The following is a 23,453-nucleotide window of genomic DNA, read 5'->3' on the forward strand; positions in this document are numbered from 1 at the left end:
CCTGGAGGCATGGTTGAAGTAATAGATAACCAGCTTAACAAGCAACCTGGGGGAGCTTCAGGCCTTAAATTCAAATCCTATAAGAGCAAAAGTAACTTTTTTTCTCTAATGTGTTAGATAGTGCATATTTTATACTTTGAGGGCAATGTGGAAAGTATCTGTCACAACCATTCTTGTAATTTGGAAGTAGTCATAGGCATTGCAGAAATGAATATGGCTCTTACAATAAAAATCATTTCTGGACACTGAGATTTGAATTTCAAAAAATGTTCAGTTGCCAAATTAAGTATTATTCTTTTGACTTTTCCTAAACATTTTAAAATGTAAAAAAAAACTTATTTGTTCTTACACACACACACACACACACACACACACACACACACGCATAAAGATTATGGGTTACCTTTGGCTCATATTTTTAGTGGTATTGTGTGACCCTTGCTGTAAGGTATCTTACAGACATTTATTTACATGCCAACCCCTATTCCTTGGAACTTAAGTCAAGAAATTGAGTAAGGAGTCTAGACGCTGTAGATACTTAGTAAATCCCCTCTTTACTGTCATATGATTTATTAGCATGACCCATGATATATAGAAAGATAGCATCCGGGAAAATCAAATATGTTCACCGGTAATGTATATTGTTTGATGACTCTAGAACATGAATTCAATTAAACAAATACAACCCACAATGAATTTGAAGTATGACAAGACAGATTTTGCTTACTACCGGGACTTTTATTCAACGGAAGACATCTAAGGTGAGAGATGTTAATCCACCATTTCCCCCAACTGCTCTGCATCTGAAGAAGTTATTTCTTGTAAAGTAAGCGTCGATGTGTTCCTAACTTCCAAACAAACTTATGAATTAGGAACCAAGCAGCAGAAGAATTGTTAGTGTCCATTGTTTGTTCTTGGCCCCAGTGATGGTGTCAGCAAACCCCAGATTTCTTAGGCACCATTCATAAAAAGGAAGTGCTGACAGGGCAGACAACTGCCATCTTTGGAGGACAAGTCTCTGGAGAATTTCCAATTACATTCTTAAAGCTCTTGCCAAGTTCTCAATGTATTAGTCTTAACTGTTTGCTGCTTAGCCATTTGGGATAATGCTAGAACAGTGAATTACATGATTTTTACCAGCAGTTGGATTTATAGCTGACCTTTAACCTTAACTAGTACCCTGGTGTTACAGAGTTATAGGAAAAATCAGGATTTCCTAGACACGTCTAGATGAATGCCACACAATGACCCAGTTTTCATTAGTCTGTGAAGAGAAAAATGAGGATGAGTAATAGTGTTGATGGTAATAAATTTAAACCCACTCGCTTTAATTCTGAGCTTATGCCTTCGTCGGTGCTGCTGTTGTATGTTGTATTTAAGTTTGTGGAAATAGAAACTGTTTTTCATAGTGAGAGCTTACACTGGCAATTTGCCTCTCCAATCCTGTTTTCTAGTATGTAAAAGGGGGTTAATAACAGTGTCTGCCTCTTACAGTTTTTGTGGAAATCTTTTAGATTATCCATGTAAAGCACTTAGCTAGTGCCTGGTACATGGTAATTGCTCAATGAATGTTAGTGATTATTACTATAATTATCATAATTATAGCTTTCAATGCTTTTACTTGGCAAATTAAAAAAATCAAAGCTATCCAATATTGGCTTTTCCTTTTCTTCCTTGGATTTATTTTTCAGAGGGTCAGAAGAGAATATATGCTGTTATGATCTATGAAATCTAAATCCATAATTGCATTATTCAATAAATGCTGTGCACAGAACTTAGTTAAGTGGCTGAGATGAGAAAGAAAATCAGAAGTGACCTATTTTATTAAGACCATTATCTTTGTCGAAGTGTGTAAGATGATAGTGCCCAGGGCCAACAAAGTGCCTGTGGTGATGAAAGATGAACGTTTCTTCCACATGTATTTCTTTATATAAAATAAGGAGTTCGTGATGGTTTGTATGTAGGGCAAGATGGAAAGGACAAATGGGGGTTGAATCTATGTTCTGCTGGACCAAGATAAGTGCTGAGGTGCTTGAGCATGCAGAGGCATCTAGAAATGATGCTTTTCTAACTGGAGATGTCAAGTAGGAGGCTGGAATGGTATGTCCAGCAATGAGTGGCAAAATCTGGCCTAGAGATACAAAGATATGGGTTTTAATTCTCAGGGTCCGAGTGGTTGGGATTTATGAGTCTACCTTGGGAAAGAGAGAGGGAGAGAAAAGAAAGGGACAGGCTGAAATTAAGAAGGGAGGCAGAGAAGAGCCATCCAGCTAAAGAAACTGAGAACATAGAATATTTTCTTGATCCATTTGTCTGTTGTAGGGCATCTGGGATATTTCCACAATGCAGCTATGGTGAATAGTAAAGTAATGAACATGGGTGTACAAGGGTTTTGATGGTGTCCTACCTTGTAGTCTCCAGATTTATATTAATTTGATCTTTCAGTTTGTGTTTACATGTGATAGCTAAAGGGAAAAATGTACCATGTCCTGGGGAATGGGAGCCTTGGCTCACATCTCCATGTTTTCCTTGGTACAGATCTGGAACTCAGAACTCTGCCATCCTCCATCCATAGAAGGGATCTGTGTGCTGATTAAGGAATGGTTCAGGTGAGCTTCACCATGACATTCTTACTGAAAGCATGGTGGTGCCACCTGCCCCAGGTTCCCAGGTTGTAGGCTGGGTTGGTAGGTAGTACAGACCATTTCCCAAGCTCTCAGCATCACTTACCTCCATACACAGGTACTGAGTACCTCAGGAAGTTTATTGTGAAGTAAACAATGTTAAATTGCATTTCCCATGCAGGAATATTCTTGTCAAAAATGATGGTAAAAGTACCTAGCAATCATAATACATAAAGCCACTGACCTGAAATCAGATAGTCATAAGACTATCCTTTGAACCATTGTATAAAATGAATCTCATTGCTTTCAACATAGGTATTCTCCCAGTCTAGACAACCAGAACCAAGAGACACATTTAAATAACCAAACACTGGATTATTTTCATCTGTAGGGAGAATCATTAAGCACCCAAGGTGGGTATAGCTCTGAATCCTGTTCTGAGCAGAGAGTAGTTCCATTTGCAGGGACACTCATTTTCACCTTTGCTGTTAGCCACACTTGTGTATTGTAGATGGCACTATGATCACTGATTGTGGCTTTCTTATTGAGATCTTTCTTTCCTAGAAGTAATCACTGAGGTTAGCACTACTTTGAAAGAGATTTTGCTTACCTTTTCTTTTTTCTTTCTTTCTTTTTTTTTTTTATTTTATTTTTTTTGAGGATTGGGTGTGGGGGAGCGGGGGGAGTCTGGGAAGGGATGTGAAGGGTAAACAAAGGAGGAGGCTGCTTTCTTTCTTATAACCCAAAATTTTCTAGTCACTATCTCAATGACAACTATCCAAATCTTTCCCAAATTTGTTTTACTGTTTTTCTTCTTATCTTCCATCTCCTCTTCCCCATCATCATCATCATCATCATCATCATCATCATCATCGTCATCGTCATTGTCGTCATCATCATCACCAACAAATACTTTTGTACAACACCTGCAGAATAATCTGTTTTCACTTTTATATAATACTGAAGTCATTGCTACCTTAAAAAATTCATTTTCTACTCAGAACATAATATCAAGAAAATTGATTTAAAATAAGGCTCAATTGAAGTTGAAAAAAGAATTTCCACTTAAGTCTTGTGTCCCTGAATTGGCCTGCCTGCTATATCTATGGACTTTACTCAAGACTATAATGTCTGTTCTTCCTGAAGTTACAATTGAGGGAACTGTAGAAGGAATGAATGTCCTATGTGAAGGCAGATGAGCTTCACTGCAGCTGCCCTAAGGATCTATGTATTTAGGCATATATGTCAGCAAAGTATTTTAATTACAAAAGTAATGCATATGAGTTCTAGAAAACTTGGATAATAAATGCAAAATGAAAAAAAGATCCTATTCACACCATATATAACCATGACTAATATTTTGGGGTATTAGAATCCTTCAGAACTTTTCCCCACTACATTATTTCTTGTTTAAATTGACTTATTTGTTCATTATGTTTTCTTGTCATTAGAATGTAACTTCATGGCAGGTCTGTTTTGTTCAACTTTCTACCTTACTGAATACTAGTAGTCTTTCTAAAGTACATGCATATGTATAAAAATCTAGGTGTATCTAGGATAGTGTTCCTATGTATTTCTGTTCCCTTATTTTCACTCATACTGTGAGTTTGTCTCAATTCCTTAAGATTTGTTGACTTGTTGAAAGTACAGTCTACTGACTGTCAAATTCTACAATATAAACATTTAAAATTTCATAATATACTACTCAGAAGGCTGAAATCTGAGGATCAAAGGTCAAAGCCAGGAGCAGGAAAGTCTGGGAGACTCTTATCCCTGAGCACAAAAGCTCAGGGGTAGTACCCAGGCCCAGAGTTCTAGCCCCAGGACCAGCCAAAAAATGAATAAAAACAAAATAAAATAAACAAACATACATATCTAATTACTACATGCCTAGTAAATTGACTCTCTCTATGAATACTTTTATGTCCCTTTTTCTTTCCCAATCTTTACTTAGTTTATAGATTTTTTTTTGAGCTTCATTATGCTAATTTTATACATACATATAATGCATTTTGACTTTATGGCTTAATAATTCTTTAATTCTGAAGTTTTTGTGGCAGGAGTAAATGGATAAATATCCTTTATATTAGAAATTTTAAATCATTTCTACAGCAAAATAATATTCAGAGAAGTTTCACTGGTTTATTTACATAGGATTAATTACAAGTATGAATAGTACTTTAAAGATTTGTATAGTACTTAAAAGATTTGTGGACATTTTTTATACCATTTATTTAAGACTGGCTCCCTTTTAGGCATTTTTATAATAAAAATATACATACATAAAATTTGCCATTTTAAGTATAGAATTCAGCAACATTAAGTACAATCATAATGTTGTACAACCGTCCATTTCCAGGACTTCTTCTTTCCAAACAGAGATATTATCTCCATTGAACAATAATTCAATTCCTTCTATATTCTGTATTGGTAACTCATTCTACTTTCTCACCTTACGAATTTTGCTCATCTGGGTCAAATTCAGATTTATCCATTATTTTGTCTCACTTCACTTTGTGTAGAATTTATCAGAACGTCATTCTTTTTTATGGCTGAATAATATTCTATTTTACATATTTACAACCTTTATTTATTTATGTGTGTTGGATAGCTAGGTTATTTCTATTTTGGTACTACTGTGAATAATGCTACCGTTTACATTAGTGCACAGTATATGTTTGAGTGCCTGTTTTTAATTCTTTGGAGGTATATATCCGTGAGTGGAGTTGCTCAAAGAAAACTCTTAAAATGAAGCCTTGAAGGGCATTTACTATGGGGAGACTACAGCCTTTACTCTCATGTGACAGTACAGAACAATGTTTGTTTCTGTTTTCTTTAGGATATTTTTCATGAAGGAGCCCTGTAGTCAGCTAATAACTAGAGTGAGGCCCATTCCTGAATCTGCAGGCTGCACATCACTGCTGAACACACCAGTCCTTTGCTTATCCAACCTGAAGCAGTTGGCTTTCAAGACCAGAATGCATCGTTTTATTTTCATGCAGATTGAGATAACCATGGACACTTTCAGTGGTCAGCACATCCATTAAGAATGGAAATGGATTAAGTGAAGTAATCCAGGCCCAAAGAAACATACATTCCATGGTTTCCCTTAGTTGCAATAATTAGTCTATGTCTGAGACAAGTAGAAAAGGTCAGAGAAGATGAAGTTAAGCAAAATGAACCCCAATATAGGGACACAAGTGATTTTTTTCTTTCTTGCTATTGTTTCTAACATATTTATAAGCTACCATGTGATTTTTTTTGTTACTTTGTATGTCCCTCCCCCGCCGTATAACCCGTTTTCACTATATCTATATAACTTGGGGAGGGGAAGGGAAAAAGCAAATTGTTTAAATAGAGATACAGGTTGATCCATTGCAAAAATGAGATATACAAGACACTATATTGAAAAACGAACTTTACAATTTAGGCGGGGAGGGGGTGCTGTAGTGGAGGAGGTAGAAGGGAAGGGATGTTAGGGGAAAAACAAAGGAGGAGGCAACAATGCTTGATAAGAAATGTACTCATTACCTTTCTCATGTAACTGCAATCCCTCTGCATAGTATTTTCACAAGAAAAACTTACTAAAAAAAAGAAATGGAAGGACAAAGGGTAAACAAATGCAGCAATATTACTCATTATACACTAAGTTGAAAATGAACTATTCAACTTGTGGGTGGAGATGAGGGTAAATTTGGGAGAGAGCAAGGGAAGGGATGACATTGTCTGAAAAGAAGTGTACTCATTACCTGACTTATGGAACTATAACTCTTTTGTACACCACTTTTATAATAACAATTTAAAAAGGAAAGAAAAAAATAAAAACAAATTTTAAAAAAAGAATGGAAATGGAGTCAGGTGCCGGTGGCTCACACCTGTAATCCTAGCTACTCAGGAGGCTGAGATCTTAGGATCACAGTTTAAAGCCAGCCCAGGCAGGAAAGTCCAGGAGACTCTTATCTCCGATAAACTACCAGAAAACCGGAAGTGGTGCTGTGGTAGAGTGGTAGGCTTGAGCTAAAGAGCTGAGTAACAGCACCCAGGCCCAGAGTTCAAGCCCCACGACTGACCAAAAAAGAAAAAAAGCAGAAATGGTACACAGCAGAATGGCTGCCTCTTAATCTCCCCTCTTCCGGGTGTTGGAGTGCTGCTGTAGAATTCCCGAACTCTCCCTTCTAGGTTCTTAACAGAGCTGCCTTGCCCTGCTTGATTCTCAGATCTATTTCTTCAACAGTAAGTGTATGCTCCACAACTTTGTAAGTAGAATTATAATTAGCTAGTATTTCTACTCCTCAACATTTTATTCATCTTCAAGATTGGATGTGTCATTCTCCTTGTGTTTGGGATGAATGTGAAGAGAATGTAGTATTGCCTAGTGTAAATGAGCTTAGACTTTTGAGTCAGGCATTATATTCATTTCCTAGCTCTGCTATTCTAAGTATACCAAGTTAGGTGGCTTAAATGAAGAAAAACTTGTTTTCTCTGCATTCTGAATGCAGGAAGTATGAAATGAAGATGTTGGAAAGGTCATGCTCCCTCTTTGTCCCCTTAGGGTGCTATGCCCAGCCTCATGATCCTTCTGCTAACATTTCAAACCAGAGAACCAAGTCTTAAGCCAAATGAAGAAAGCCAAGAAATGCTCATATATATACACATACACACACACACACACACACACACACACACACACACACACTATGGAGATCCTCAATAGCTCAGCAGCTGGTGGTTCCCTGCCCCTCTAGAAGTAGAGGCAATGGTTGAGGGAATTGGAAAGAAGGATTATTTGATTATCTGTATAAGAAATGTCCTGTTGCTTTGAACAGCTTGGCAAACTTTTTTAAACCTATATTTTTCTACTGTATACGTTGATTTATCCTATCAAAAGAAAAGTGTGTTGTTGCTGTTGTTTTGAGGTTGAATCCAGGGTCTTTTGTAATCATTCTATCACTTGAGCCACATCCCTGACCTAGAAAAAAAAAGGCATTCTTTAAGAAAAAACACAACTATTATTATGTAGTTATGTAAAGAGGGTACAATTCTGTAACTCAGGTTATGAGTGCAAGGCATCTTGATTAATGTTATCCCGTCCTTCCTTCTCCCCCATTTTTCCTTCTCATCCCTACCCTCAAGGTACATTTGAATATACTGACTGCATTTGCTTTCCTTTCCTCCTTCCATTCATGTTCCCCTCTCATTACCCTCCACCCTAAGAGATATTTTTAAAAAGATTAGGCGCCATTTTTTATTTTTTAATAAGATTTTTATTGTGAAAATACTGTATAGAGGGGTTACAGTTACATGAACAAGGTAATGAGTACATTTCTTATCAAGCATTGTTGCCTCCTCCTTTGTTTTTCCCCTACCATCTCTTCCCTCCCACCTCCACAACTATACTCCCCCCCACCTAAATTGTAAAGTTCATTTTTCAACAGTGTCTTGTACATATTGTTACAGTGGGTCAACCTGTATTCCTATTTAAACATTTTGGTTTTTTCCTTCCCTTCCCCAAATTATAACAACATCAGATACAGTGAAAACAGGGGTTATACCATGGGGGAGGGACATACAAAGCAACAAAAAAATCATAAGGTACCTTATTAGAAACAATAGCAAGAAAGATAAAAACCACTTGTGTCTCTGTCCTGGGGTTCATTTTGCTTCATCTTATCTGGTCATATGTACATAGCTTTTGACCTTTTCTAGTTGTCCCAGACATATACTAGTTATTGCAAATAAGGGAAACCATGGGACCTATTTTTCTCTGGGCCTGGCTTACTTCACTTAATATAATTTTTTCCAGGTCTTTCCATTTCCAAACAAATAGGGTGATGTCATACTTTCTGATGGCTTTTCTGTATGCCTACAATGAGAAGAGCATGGCTGAAATCACGAAAGCAACTGCTTTTGTAATAGCCCCACAAAAAATAAAATACCTAGGAATTAACTAAAGAAGTGAAGGACCTCACCATGAAAACTTTAAAAACCTGAAAAAGAAAATCAAAGTAGGACTTAGAAAGTGGGAAAACCTCCCATGCTCCTGGATTGGGAGGATCAACATCGTGAAAATGGCAATACTTCCCAAGGCTATCTACAAATTCAATGTGATACCTATCAATATTCCAACCTCATTCTTCAAGGAAATAGAAGAGGCAATCAATAAAAGACCCCAAATAGCAAAAACAATCCTTAACAGAAAGAACAGTGCTGGAGAAATATCAATACCAAATTTCAAACTCTACTACAAAGCCATAGTAAATAAAACAGCTTGGTACTGGCACAAGAAGAGACCTCAGGACCAATGGAATAGAATTGAAAACCCAGAAATGAACCCACAGACTTATAGCCATCTAATCTGTGATAAGGGAGCTAAAAAAATAGAATGGAAGAAAGATAGCTTCTTCAGTAAATGGTGCTGACAAAATTGGTTAATCATCTATAAAGAACTAAAGCTAGATCCTTAAATATCACCCTGTACCAGAATAACTCCAAATAGATCAAAGACCTCGGAGTCAAAGCAGACACCCTGAAAACATTACAGGATGGAATAGGAGAAACCCTAGGTCTCCTTGGCACGGGCAGAAATTTTCTTAATAGAGACCCAGGAACACAACAAATCAAAGAAAGGTTGGACAAATGGGGTTGCATGAAGCTGCAGATCTTCTGAATGGCAAAGGACGTAGCAAACAAGATCAATAGAAAGCCCATGGATTGGGAGAAGATCTTCACTAGCCATACAATGGACAAGGGTCTCATATCTAAAATATACTTGGAACTAAAAAAATTAAATCCCTCAACAACACATCCTCAAAGAAACAACTGCCTGATAAACAAGTGGGCTAAAGCCTTAAAGAGAAACTTCTCTGAAGAGGAAATTAGAATGGCCAATAGACACATGAAGAAATGCTCAATCTCTCTAGCCATAAAAGAAATGCAAATCAAAACAATATTGAGATTCCACCTCACCCCAGTTTGAATGGCTAGAATCAAGAACTCTAATAACAACAAATGCTGGAGGGGATGTGGCCAGAAGGGAACCCTGCATTGATGGTGGGAGTGTAAACTTGTTCAACCACTTTGGAAAGCAGTATGGAGGTTCCTCAAAAGACTCCACAGAGAACTCCCCTATGACCCAACAATCCCACTTTTGGGCATTTACCCAAATGACCGCAAACAAGACCATACTAAAGCTACCAGCACAACTATGTTTATTGCAGCATTATTTACCATAGCTAAGATACGGAACCAACCCAGATGCCCCTCAGTAGATGAACGGATCAAGAAAATGTGATATATATATATATATATATATATATCACATTTTCTTGATCCGTTCATCTATGTATACCTGCCAACAATTCGTCATAATGAATAAATCAAGCCCATATCACCATGAAACTTTAAAATACTTAATATAAACCCATGATACTGCATGATTCTGGAGAAGAAAATGTCATATACAAAGGACCAGGCATCTAAATAGCTTTAGACTTTCAAACAACAATAACAAAACTAGAAACAAAGGTGTGTAATACTGCCAATTTTTGACAGAAAATATCATAGTAGTAATACTCAGCAACTACCAGTTGTTTGTGAGAAGAATTAAAAATAATTGACATGATATTTCCAAGGTCTTATCTCCCATGTAAACTTTTGTTCAAAGATATGGTAAGATTGCTTTCTAAAATAAGGAGGTAAATCCTGGAATCTGTCATCAGGGCAGTGACAGAGGAAATCCCAGAAAGACAGTGGTGTGGCCCTAGGCTGAACAGCTGGAACTGGAGTAACTCAAAGGATTCTGGAAGAGACATTTGCAGGAAAAGGACAATGTTTCTAATGCCTCTGAATGAGATGAAGGGATTGAACAACTAGAAACAAAGAGTTCAGGACTGAATTAGGTTAAAAAGATACATATAACTAAGCACATGTGTCAACAAGACAATTATTAACCCCAGGGAAAATGAAAATGATACAAGAAGAGAACAATCAACAAACTAATCAGAGTGAATAACCTGACACAGCTGAGTGGACCAAATGGTAAATATGAAATGGGCTCTAATGGTAATTAGCATGCAAAACCAAGTACATTGAAGAGATGGGAATGCACTGGGATTAAAACCTGAACATCAAGGAAGTGCACTAATCCTCATTGCCCATCTTGAAATCTAGTAATTCATGTCTAAAATGGAAAAGAAAGGACATTAATTCATACTATATAAAGACATGGCAACACCAGGATGCTTTTTGCCACCTCTCTCTCTCTCTCTCTCTCTCTCTCTCTCTCTCTGTTTTTCTCTGTCTCTCTCTTTCTTGTGTTTATATGTGCTGTTAATAGGGTTTGAACTCAGAGCCTGGAGGGTGTCTGTCCCTTAGCTTTTCACTCAAAGCTAGTGCTCTACTACTTAAGTCAAAGCTTCACTTCTAGAACTTTTTTGGTTAATTAAGAGTTTTACCAACATTCTTGTCTAGACTAGCTTTGAACCATGATCCTCAGACCTCAACCTCCTGAGTAGCTAAAATTATAGGTGTGAACCACAGGTACTCAGCTATTTTATGCTTTTTTAAAATAAAATATTTTAATGATATATAGTATATTTAATAATACATAGTATATGTTTTAGTAATATATAGTAAAACTATATATATAACGATATAGATAATTGAGATAAAAGTAAAGATGTTTAAAAGATGAAAATAGATTAAAAATAAGAATTATAGTTATCTTAAGGTGGTTTTATTTTATTTCTTTCTGATTTTCTGTATTTTTAATCCCAAGGTAATATTAGGGATTTTTATTTATAAAAATTACCCTCAATGTAAACAAGGTTTTAGAAGCTGAGAAAGACTAGATGAATTTCTTAATGGCACAATTGTTTGTTCTAGGATTCTGGTACAAAACTTCATTAACTCAAATCACTTTTATCTTTCATCAAATCATTCTATTTTTATTTAAAAATTCAAGAAACAAAACAGTTTGTTTTCAAGCATTGTGCTCCATGTCTGCAATCCTGGATAAGAGGGAGATCAAAGTTGGAGTATTGTGGCCTGAGGTGAGCAAAAATATGATCCTATTTGAAAATTATCTAAAGCAAGAAGGTCCAGGAGTATGTATTAAGTGGTAAAGCACTTGCCTAGTAAGCATGAGGACTTGAGTTCAAATGTCAGCACTACAAACAAACAAAAACAAGTCATAACTCACCATTCCCATAGATACTCATACACATGAACACTTGCATGTATTTGTTTGTTTCTTTGTCTCTCTCTATATATTGATTTACACTTATATGCCTCAGAAAGCTGAGAATCTGGATTCCAAAAATACATGTGCTATAGCAAAAGTAAAATAAAAAAAAAACGAGGAAAGGTATTTAATGATTGCAATTTTGTTTTGGATTGTGGAGTGAGTTGGTTTACAGAGATCCATGAATCATCCTTGTCCTTGGCAGGTATAAACTCCTGAAAATAGGGTTGGTCTCACAGTCCTGGGTTCTGTGCTCTGTCAGTGTCACAGACATCCAGGTGTTGGTGGATGTCTGCTTACTTGCCTTGCTAGCAAAGCTGGGACTCTGGGGGCCTGGCTTCCCCGTGATTATCTGTAAGGGAGCTTTTCTTCATATTTGGCCCCATTGGGGAGCTCAGCATCAGAGCTAGAACATTCATCTAATTTAATAAAACTGTGAAATTGATCTGAAGAATTGTTTTTTTCTTAACCAGTGACTGGGTTTTGTTGCTGATTTCATCTCTGTTTGGCAGACTGTAATTTCATGTTAATCCCTTCCCGTTGCCATAGTGAGATACGAATACTCCTGCTGTTGATTGTCCTTCAGTTGCTGTAGATTTTCCTCTTTATCTTCACCCAGTAGACTTGTGGTTGTGGACTAAATGGAGTAGAAAATGGCCACTATAAATGCTTCTGAGCTCAAAGAATGAGTAAGTCAATCTTGGAGATTTAAGATGGAAATCGAATGCCTCCAGAGAAATCTGAAGTTGTAATTGTAGGATAACTTTCAAATGGAGATTTTATCAACTATCTCCTTCAGAAGTGTTGAAGTAGTAGGTATTGATAAGATGTTTCTTAGGGGGTTTATACTGGAAATAGTTGCATATTAAGGAATCATCTTGAGGCAATACATCATTTTTCTTCCCCAAAGCCATGTGAATTCCATGAAGCCTTGCTAGTGGCATTTCATTTCCTCTTGTTTTAATTATTATGTATCACTTGTATTATGTAGCTGCCATGTGGCCAAAATGCTTCTAGGTGATGTGGATACAGTAGATGAGGGAAACACCCAGTGTCTGCCTTCCTGTTCTTGGCCCTGTTTGTCCCATGTGAAGTTGAAACATCAGTTAGCCTAATATTTTATTTCTTTTTTAATTAATTAATTAATTTTTTATTGTGAAAATACTGTACAGAGGGGTTACAATTACATGGGCAAGATAATGAGCACATTTCTTATCAAGCATTGTAGCTTCCTCCTTTGTTTCCCCTTCCCATCCCTTCCCATCCTCCCCCTGCTAGCCTAATATTTTAGGAAGGAGGAAAGTATTCTGGGTTGCCCCCAAGGTTGACTTATTACCAGATAATAATGTTAATAATACTACCAAAGGCATAATAATAAGAAAAATAATACATAGGTATTGAGCTTCCAGCCCAATAAATACTTTATAAGCACCATGTTGATAACCTCGCAATAACCTTGGGGACTATACTATATTAGGTGAAAATCTTACAGAGGAGTAAATTGAAACTGAAAAATGTTAAATCATTTACTTGAAGTTTACAACTAGTAAGTAGTTCAACCAATTTGGAGCCACACAAAATAAGGTTCAAATTCAAGGTCCAATCCTGGCGGGATTTCACTTTTCTGATTCTACATAACTCATGTATAAAATACTAGAGTTGTTTTTATGACTTGATGATTGTTGGCAAGAATTACATAAGATGATGTACATGAAGGTGTCTGCACTGCGTACCTATGCATGTATATACTTACTTGACATGATCATAATCTTGAACCATGATCTGAGATGTGAGGCAGTGTAAACAATAGAGATACATTATTAATCATTGTAGATTGGCATAATTATTATTTTTTTTGTCATGGAGCTTGAACTCTGAGACTGGGCACTATCCCTCAGCTCTTCAGCTCAGTGCTAATGTTCTTGAGCTACAGCATCATGGTTTTCTGGTGGTTTATTGGAGATAAGAGTCTCCTGGATTTTCCTGCCTAGGCTGGCTTTGAACTGCGATCCTCAGATCTTAGCCTCCTAAGTAGGATTACAGGCGTGAGCCACCAGTGCCTGGTGATTATTAATTATTTTAAGACTCAAAGGGACAGGACAACAAGGAAGGGGAGGTTTATGGCAATTAATATAATTGGCACATACCTATTAAAGATACTTCACTTTATGCGAGGTTTTATGTTACTCCTTGTGTGCATGCCCCTTGCTTGACTTTGCCTTGGCCATCTGGTGAACTCTTACCCAATTTGCAAGGCCCAGCTAAAATGAAACCCCTCCTTGAAGCTTTGAATTTTAAAGTAGGTAGTGAGTTCTTCTACCTTAGAAGAATTTATGTGATTTTGATGGTTGAATATATTTGGGAATCACTTTAGGGTCATTATTGTGGTTCTTAAGATAAATACATATTTTTCAATTATTTATGTATATACTTAATCTCTTTCCTTGGGAAATTATCTGTAAGATACAATAATATCTAGGCTTTTAACTCATCCCCCAAATCCCATGCAATAGGAATTTAATACCTAGTTTTATATGCTGATATGCCTCTGGTGCCTATATTATACTTCTACACATCTAAGGCCATAGTTAATGATCATAATTCATGATCACATTTGTGTCTATTAGTATTTACAGGTATAGGCATGGTTTAGGCATTTCCATGTATATTATCTTATTCAATCCTTGTCAAAATAGCAGAAGTGCTCTTTGAAGATGATGCCTTTGGGAGTAATTGGGAGTAGATAAGGCCATTCGCATGGGGCCTTCTTCTTAGGAGTGGAGGCTTTTAAGCAGAGGAAGAGAGGTTTGAGTTGACATATTTGCTCTCTTTTGCTCTCTTTTTGAAGTCTTCACCAGCTGTCAGCACTGTGCTCCTATACTTCTAAGACTTTGAACCATGAGCTAAATAAACCTTCCTTCTCTTCTTCTGATTCCCCCTCTTCTTCTCCCTTTCTCTCCCCCTCCTCCTCAAGGTGTGAGGGATACTAGGGCCTAAACTCAGAGCCTTGGCCTCTTGTTTAGCTCTTTAGTTCACAGCTGACACTCTACCATTTGAGCCATAGCTCTACTTCTGGTTTTTGTTGTTGCAGATTTTTCAGGTAGTTAATTGGAGATGAGAATCTCATGGACTTTCCTGCCCGGGCTGGCTTCAAACCACCATCCTCTGGTCTCAACTTCCTGAATAGCTAGGATTATAGGTATGAGTCACCAGCCTCTGACAAACTTTCATTCTTTATAAATTACCTACCTGCCTCAGGTAGTTTGTTTTAGCCAAAAGAAACAAACTAAGAGATTAACTGGGGAATAATAGCAAGAGAATTATAGGGAAAAAAATGAGAGTTTTTCAACATTTCGCTGAGGGTTTTTTAAAAATTATCATTAAGTAGTTGTACAAACGGGTTTTTACAGTGCCTCTTGATCAATGTCATCCCATTCATCATTCTCCCCCATCTTTTCACCCATCCCTTCAAGTTTCCCACGTTCAGTAATCCTGTTCTCTAGTATACTTGGCTGTATTCTCATGGATGAGGCTGGCTTTCTCTGTTCTATCTTCTCATTGTACTCTGATCTTTACCCAGTAGTGCTGCTTGCATGGCTTTGAACTTGAATCTGTTTTACTTTTTTAAGTAAAACAAAAAAAGAAGAATTGTTATAAGGATTTGAAGATAACAAGCATAATCCAAATAAGCCCTAGATGGAACTTGAACCAGACACTTCAGTGCCATGAGTATTTACTCCTTATCTCACGAGTCTATTTTATTTCCTCTGCTAACTTTATCTTTTGGCCCGCTGGTCTCCTTTTTCTAAGCTCAGCAAATGGTTTTCACATTCCAGAAGCTTTGCAACACAGGAAGAATCATGCATTTTCAGATCAAATAATCCAATGTAAGGATGCAGATTGGAATGGCTTGAGTCACAGTCTCACTTCCAGACCCAAGCTTCTGGTGAGAGTGTAGAATATGGTAGGTGGTTGGTAGGACTTGGGTCATGAGTCAGGGTCCATAAAACCCCTGCTAATAATATGAACATTGTTAGCTCTGTACAGCCTGTCTTGCTTGGGCAAAAGAAAGGAGATCACAGTTGATTACCTGTGTGGAACCGACGCAGCGAAAGACAGTGGTAGAGGGCAGGTATGGCATTCACCTAAACAGGACTTTACCACACTGCCATGGGCTGCAGTTTATTTGGGTAATAGTAACATTTCATTAGAGTTGATGAAAAATTGGAATATTTAAGTGACATGCTTAAAATGATGTAGGATGCCTTGTGTGTGCATATGCGTGTGTGTGTGTGTGTGTGTGTGTGTGTGTTGGTAGTGGGGCTTGAACTCAGGCTGGGCCTGGCACTGTCCCTGAGTTTTTGTGCTTAAAGCTGGTGCTCTTCCACTTGATCCATAGCTCTACTATTGGCTTTTTGGTGGCTCATTGGAGATAAGAGTCTCATGAACTTTCTTGCCCAGGGCAATTTTAGATCTCAGCCTTGTGAGGAGTTAGGTGTGAGCCTCAGTATCTGGCTAAGATTGGATATCTTTGTTTGAGTTTTGGATATTAGTAATGAGTCTTTTGTCCTCTTAGACTCTAGGCCTTGTGTAGGCAGGTGACCGCTCTTGATCGCTAGGCCTACCACCATGCCTGGCTATTATTGTAACTGTGGGATGTCAGTGAATGCAGGCTGAGTATAATAAGCAATGTCTGAAAGTACCTGTGCTATACTTACGGTCCTATGCTATTTTGGGAAAAGGAAATCAAGGACTTTGGCATGGAGAGCAGACGTGGGACTTCTGGTCAGCTGAGTAGATACAATTTTCATGTTGAATGACTTCACCTTTAGAGAGGCATAGTCCTAAGCAGTGTCATATTTAAGCAGAAGAGTCACATAACAAATTATCACAGAAAAGACAGGCGAAACCTGATTCATCCTCTCCCTCCCCATCTCTGCTCTGGGGAATTTATCTTTTTTTGGTACATTGAAGTTAATCAGAGTGACTGGTTTAATCTGCTAGAAACTAGGGCCTCATAGCATCTGCATTCAACATTGCACTTTATAAGCCTAAAATTCACTGAAAAGTTATTCACATAACTGAGATATAGAGGTCCTACTTAAAGAGGATAGTCTTCTCAAGCACCCCAAAACATGTACCTCTTAGCAGTCACATTGGCATAAGTCCATACAAGATCTTGGTCAATTATTGTTTTTAGCTTTTATTTTAAGCAGTAGTAGAAGGAATTTCTGATGACTTTGGAACTTAGAATTTTTGCTATTCTGGGGCTGGGAAGGTGGCTCAGTGGTAGAGCACTTGCCTTGCATGCCTGAGGCCCTAGGTTCGATTCCTCAGCACCACATAAGCAAAAAGAAAAAAGCCGGAAGTGGCGCTGTGGCTCAAGTGGTAGAGTGCTAGCCTAGAGCTGAAGAGCTAAGGGACAGCACCCAAGCCCAGAGTTCAGGCCCCACAACCGGACCCAAAAAAGAAAAAAGAATTTTTGCTATTCTGTGTGTTCTGGATCAATAATTTATTCTAAGGATATACTGGATAAATAAATCTTCTTTTTTAACTATTACAATTTTAGCATCATTAAGTATTAATATAGAGGGAGAAAGGGGTTTTATAAAGAAAAATATTTACCACAATAAAAATTCATGGCAACATTTTTTAATTTTTAAATTCAAGATTGTGTTTAACGATCTTTAAATAAAGATCGTTATAAAGATCTACAGGGGCAAAAACCCAAAGATTGATAAATTTGACTATATAAAATATAACACTTCTTCACTATTAAAATGTCCTTAAGCCAAAAACTAACTGGATAGCCTGGAAAAAATATTCCTGAAATGTACTAAAGAGAAAATTAATTTACTTAATATTTTAATTGTATCTGAAAAATCAAAAGGCTAATGACTCATTAAAATAAGGAATATGATAAAGTTGCAGCCTTTTTCTAAAAAAATATATGCATGGATGCAGCTTTACTTGTTATGAAAGACATGTAAGATAAATAAATAATTCAGTTATTCCCACTTGTCAGACCAAGTCCAATTGATGGAATGTTGTGTAATGTTGGCAGGGTATGAGGCAGGAAGTCATTCCTACACATCATTGGTATGGAGGAGATTGAGTTTGTACCCAGCGTTGTCATCTTTGGAGAACTACTGATGCTACATGTTGCAGAAGAAATTTGCATGTGCTTTGGATTGCAGTTATATTTCTATTGATTTCATTTAAAAGCCTATCCACAAAAGCCCATGAAGGATTTGAAGTGATATTCCCAGCATTCAAAGAAAATTAAACCATCTTTCAAAACTCATCAGTTAGTGATACATTGGAAGATATAAGAGTTGTTTAAAATAAATAGGTCTACACATGATATCATGAATGGAGACAAAAGAGTTATATAGTAATACTAAATCTTAGCAATTAACATATATGTTCTTGCTATAGAAAAAGACATACACATATGCAGAGGAAAAAGCATCTATCAAAAGACATACAAAAACTTGTCAAATAGTTGTTGCTTTATGAAACCAGAAATAAAAATTTGGCATGGAAAGAAGGTCTAATTTTCATAGGACAATTTTACTTAATAATGGCAAACATTGTACTTATGGATGACAGCGTCTCATCTTGGAAGCCACGTGCATGTTAGGCTTAATTGGTTCTGTTTTCCAGCAGGGGCATTGTGATTTGGAAAGCCTGAGTAACTTGTCCAGGGTCACACAGCTGGTGTCCTTGTTCCTGCATCAATGGAAAGATTTACATAAACAACAAGATGTGCTCTTCTCAATAGATTCCCATATGTTCATGATTTGCTACTTACTAAGGCTGGATTCAATTTTTTTTTAGGAAACAATAAATATGCTTTCAACTATTTTTAGTTCAAAACAGGAATGTGGACTTTCAGCTATACCTTCCAGAATGTTCTCCAAATTCCAGAGTGTTATTCCCAATGCTAAGATTTTTTTTTTTCCTTCTTTGACACTGTTTGTCATACAGAATGTTGAGCCTGGGAGATGGAAAGGATCAGAAAAGTAACATTGTTGGATCTCAGAACCAACTCAAGGATTAGGGAAAGACTTGGAAGAGCCTGCTTGACTCCTACAATTCTAAAACAAGAGAGGAAGAAATTCCAATGGAATATCCTCTGATTCTGTGGGTGGGAAGGGTAGATGCAGGGGAGGAATGGCATTAAGAAAGTGCAGGTATGGCTCAAATGGTAGAGCACCAGCCTTGAGTAAAAGGTAGAGTGCAAGGTCCTCTGTTCAGGCGATGGTGTGCAAACGCACGCACGTGCATGCACACGCGCGCGCGCACACACACACACACACACACACACACACACAGCATCCAGAAAGAGTACATTACATTGACTATACCAGCAGTGGTTAAGAGATTGGGCTGCAAAGCAGAGAGACAAAACCTATGTGTCTGGAATACTAGTGGATTTCTGCCAGCAAAATAACCCACACATTTCTGAATTAGTCTCTGTCACTTTGATACTGTCTGAGCTTTTGAAGTTTGTAATTAGTCATTCTATTGTTGGATATTTAAGAGGGATTGTCTAGATTGAATAAGAGCTTCTCTTCCTGTTACTTTTAATTGGTCACTGGTTTGTTGACTGGACATACGGGCATACATAAGACAACTTTATATCCTAACATAAAATGTTAGACCCCACATTTTTTTTTCTGATACCTGACATTTAGCAGAACATATTAATTATATTAAACATAATTACATTACATCTTTATCATTTTAATTAAAGCTTAGCTTTTCCTTGTTAAAAGTCAACTCTTGAAAACTTCATGCTTTTTAGATACTATGCTTGATGATTCAATAAGTCATGATATTCTATACTAGGCTGCTAATGGGAAAAAAAAATCAGTGAATTATACTGTATTTGCTCAAAGAAAATCTTGAACTTACAAATAAATCTTGGTCAATGTTTTTATATACTCCCAATAGTAAATAATATACAGCTTAGACTCATAAAGACTGTGAAGAAGTAATTGCTTCAACCATTTCAGTATGCAACTAAAAAATGCCCAGAAATATTTGGTAAGTTATTTTGATCACAACTCAAAGTAATCACTATGATCTATGACTTCCTGTGTCTGAGTCAGGAAGGTTTGTAGGTTGCAGGGAGACCAGGAAAAGAATATACATTATATGTCCTCATGGAGAAACTGTACTGTAGTAAATTAAACTCAGAGTTCAAGGAGTTTGGGAAGACTGCCAGTACTTTCTGGGTAATTCTCATCTTATCTAGGGAAAGGGAGTTGGATTACAGATGGGGAAATGGAAATTCTGTTTTGTGTTCTATTTTCAATCTTAAAGTTATATTGTTATATCGAATCCAAATCTGAGTTATTGGAAAAATGCACTTTACATGATTTGAGTAGATTTCACACTAGAAACAATGATTTGAAAATTCAGATCTGGAAGTAATAAAGAAGTCATATTAGAAAAATTTCTGAGCTTCAGAAAACTAAGAAAAACATTCAGTGGTCCATTCCTATCTCTTATTTTCCTTCAGGAGATGGTAAGGCAATTATTGTTGGTATAAAAGACTAAGTCTTTAAATGAGAGGCTTTTCTTGTTTTTTCAATATTTTCAGGATAAGCTTTAAATTATTTAAGTTGGGATGTACTTCTCTAAATCATTATTCCAAGACAAGACTCAAAGTCAAACAATTTCTCAAGATTATGAGGGCATAATTACTTCATTTTAGAGCTTCTACCGACTCTGTCCTTCTTAGCATTCAACAGGATTTTTAATTTTCCATTTATTGTCATGACTAATTGGTGAGTCTTTTTATTTGTAGAACCTCATGAGACTAAGACTTCATAGAGATGTTTTATTCTTACTCTACTATTATTATCGTCTCTCCATAACTAAGCATTGTGACTAAATAAGTAACAAATGTTCAATAAGCCCTGTGTGTGTGTGTGTATATAGGAGGGAGGGGAGGGAGAGAGAGGGAAGGAGTAATTAAGTAACAAATGTTTAATAAGTCCTGTGTGTGTATGTATGAGAGACAGAGAGACAGAAAGACAGAGAGACAGAGACAGAGAGGGAGTGTGTGTGTGTGTGTGTGTGTGTGTGTGTGTGTGTGTGTGTGCGTGCGCGCGCGCATATCAGCATTAGGGTTTAAATTCAGGGTGTCTCGTTCTTGTTTAGCTTTCTTAAGGCTGATGCCCTACCCCTTGAGTGAGCCACATCTCCAGTTTCTCGATGAGTCATTACAGGATGACTAAATTGTTGGGGTATTTGTGCGTGTGAGGTGTGTGTGCGCGCGTGTGTATATTCAGACTTGCTATCACCTAGCTTTCTCAGTCAAGGCTACTGCTCTATCATTTGAGCCACAGCTCCACTTCTGGCTTTTTGGTAGTTAATTAGAAATTTGAGTCTCAGGGACTTTCCTGCCTAGACTGGTTTTGAACTGCAATCCTCAGAGGTAATTACACTACTTATTATGCTACTGAGTGGCTAGGATTACCGAAGTGAGCCACGGGAACCCGGCTAAATTGATAAATTAAGGTAGCTAGGCATGCTGTTTTAAACATGGCCCTGCCGTTCAGTCCATTCTTTACTATGGTTGGAGCAGTTCTTTATACTGATGACGTTCTTCTTTTTGTTGTTTTTCCAGTCAACTTTGACCACTTTGAGATTTTGCGAGCCATTGGAAAAGGCAGCTTTGGGAAGGTGAGAATGGGCTAGATCAGAGTTATGTGGCTGGGGGATCCAAGTCTGTGAAAACGTTCAGCTTATTGAGAAAGTAGGACCCAAGGGAAAATCACTTAAAAATGTTTTTCTAATACACATGTATAAAACTGTCACCGCAAACTGAGAACAGTGTGTGAAAAAGTAGCTACATAATGAACCCTACACTGTACTTAGAATCATTTCATTCAGCCCAAAGTTACTCTCATTAGAGCTTGAGAGCTTCCTATTACCTTAAAACAAATTCAGATTTCAGAATTATGTTCAAATTTCTCCAATAACATTTGTCACCACGAGAGTGGGAAAGGAGCTACCTCATTATTTCTATTTCCCCAATTGTACCATGTTTTTATTTTTAAAAACCTACCATGAATAATAGACCTTGCATGACTGTTTAATTTATCATGTGCCATATATAAGAGAAAACGACATTTCCTACCTCATAATCAAACTTGTATTTAATTTATGGTTTGAGTCTCTAAAAGAATTTCAACGTTATAGACACCATATTTGGTATACTCTTATGTCTGGAGTCCCTCATTTTGTCCCTTAGCCACTAAATCAGAATTAAGAGTATTTGTCATTGTTGTTAGTGTAAGAGGCCTACTATGGAGACAGATTAAATATTGTCTGTTTAAAAAATCCTAGAACTTATTTATTTATTGTGACAGTCCTGGGGTTTGAACTCAAGGTCTAGGTATCTTTCCTGAGAGTTTTTTGCTCCGGGCTAGTACTACGTCACTTGAGCCACAGTTTCATTTCTGGCTCTTTGGTGGTTGGATATGAGAAAAGAGTCTCACAGACTTTTCTTTTTTTTTTTTTTTTTGGGTCCGGTCGTGGGGCCTGAACTCTGGGCCTGAGCGCTGTCCCTCAGCTCTTCAGCTCAAGGCTAGCGCTCTACCATTTGAGCCACAGCGCCACTTCCGGCTTTTTTCTTTTTGCTTATGTGGTGCTGAGGAATCGAACCCAGGGCCTCAGGCATGCAAGGCAAGCGCTCTATCACTGAGCCACCTTCCCAGCCTCTCACAGACTTTTCTTTCCCCATCTGGCTTTGAACCACGACCCTCAGATCTCAGCCTCTTGGTTAGCTAGGATCACAGGCACAGCTACTGGCACATTTTATTTTATTTATTTATTTTTAAACACAGGCAAACTTGTTTAAGAAAGTTGAGGTTCAAGAATTGACCTCGGGCCTGAGGAGAATAGGACAATTTTACTCTGAAATCAGAGCTAAGTAGGAACTTTAACATCTGAGAATATGCAAGTTATGAGAGACATCTCAGCCATGCTGAAGAGTATTTTGTCTCTCTCAGAGCTACGATCTGTTGTCTCCTTAATCGCTTCCTGGTTTGTGTTTGCCTCCTCAGGTTTGCATTGTACAGAAGAACGACACCAAGAAGATGTACGCCATGAAGTACATGAACAAACAGAAGTGCGTGGAGCGCAATGAAGTGAGGAACGTGTTCAAGGAGCTGCAAATCATGCAAGGATTGGAACACCCTTTCCTGGTGAATTTGTGGTAAGCAGCTTGGTGAGAGTTCTGTAGGGAAGTGCCCATGTCTTCCCTCCTGACCCCCATTACAGCTGGCTGTCTGAGTCCTGGTTTGCAACTGGATACAATCCTCCTTGGGATCTCCTTGGTTTTTTGCTCTTCTTGATGTCTTTTGATTTTTTTAATGAGAGAAAAGCCTTAATTCTTCTTTCCTTATTGTATGCTGGAGATGGAATCTAGGATCTTCTGCGTGCTAATCAAGTGCTCTGCCAAAAGTTTGGTTTGTTGTCCAAAATAAGTACTCCTAGGCTCAGTTTTCTCAAGTGCCCTTCCTTGTTCTTGAGGCTAATATTCCCTCCCTCCCTCCCTTCTTCCCTCC

The 23,453-nt window shown here is 37.5% G+C and overlaps 1 protein-coding gene across 1 annotated transcript in view; it reads left to right on the forward strand.

The window, feature by feature from the left end:
• Positions 1-23,453, forward strand: part of Stk32a (serine/threonine kinase 32A) — a 123,814-nt gene that overhangs the window by 7,425 nt on the left and 92,936 nt on the right. Inside the window, exons 2-3 of the mRNA XM_042692129.1 lie at positions 21,509-21,564; positions 22,950-23,101. Of these exons, the coding sequence (XP_042548063.1) occupies positions 21,509-21,564; positions 22,950-23,101 (208 nt within the window). The remainder of the gene's footprint in view (positions 1-21,508; positions 21,565-22,949; positions 23,102-23,453) is intronic.

Source organism: Dipodomys spectabilis, unplaced genomic scaffold (genome assembly GCF_019054845.1).
Source record: "Dipodomys spectabilis isolate Male_0828 unplaced genomic scaffold, ASM1905484v1 ptg000147l, whole genome shotgun sequence".
In the NCBI taxonomy this organism is placed as follows: Eukaryota; Metazoa; Chordata; class Mammalia; order Rodentia; family Heteromyidae; genus Dipodomys; species Dipodomys spectabilis.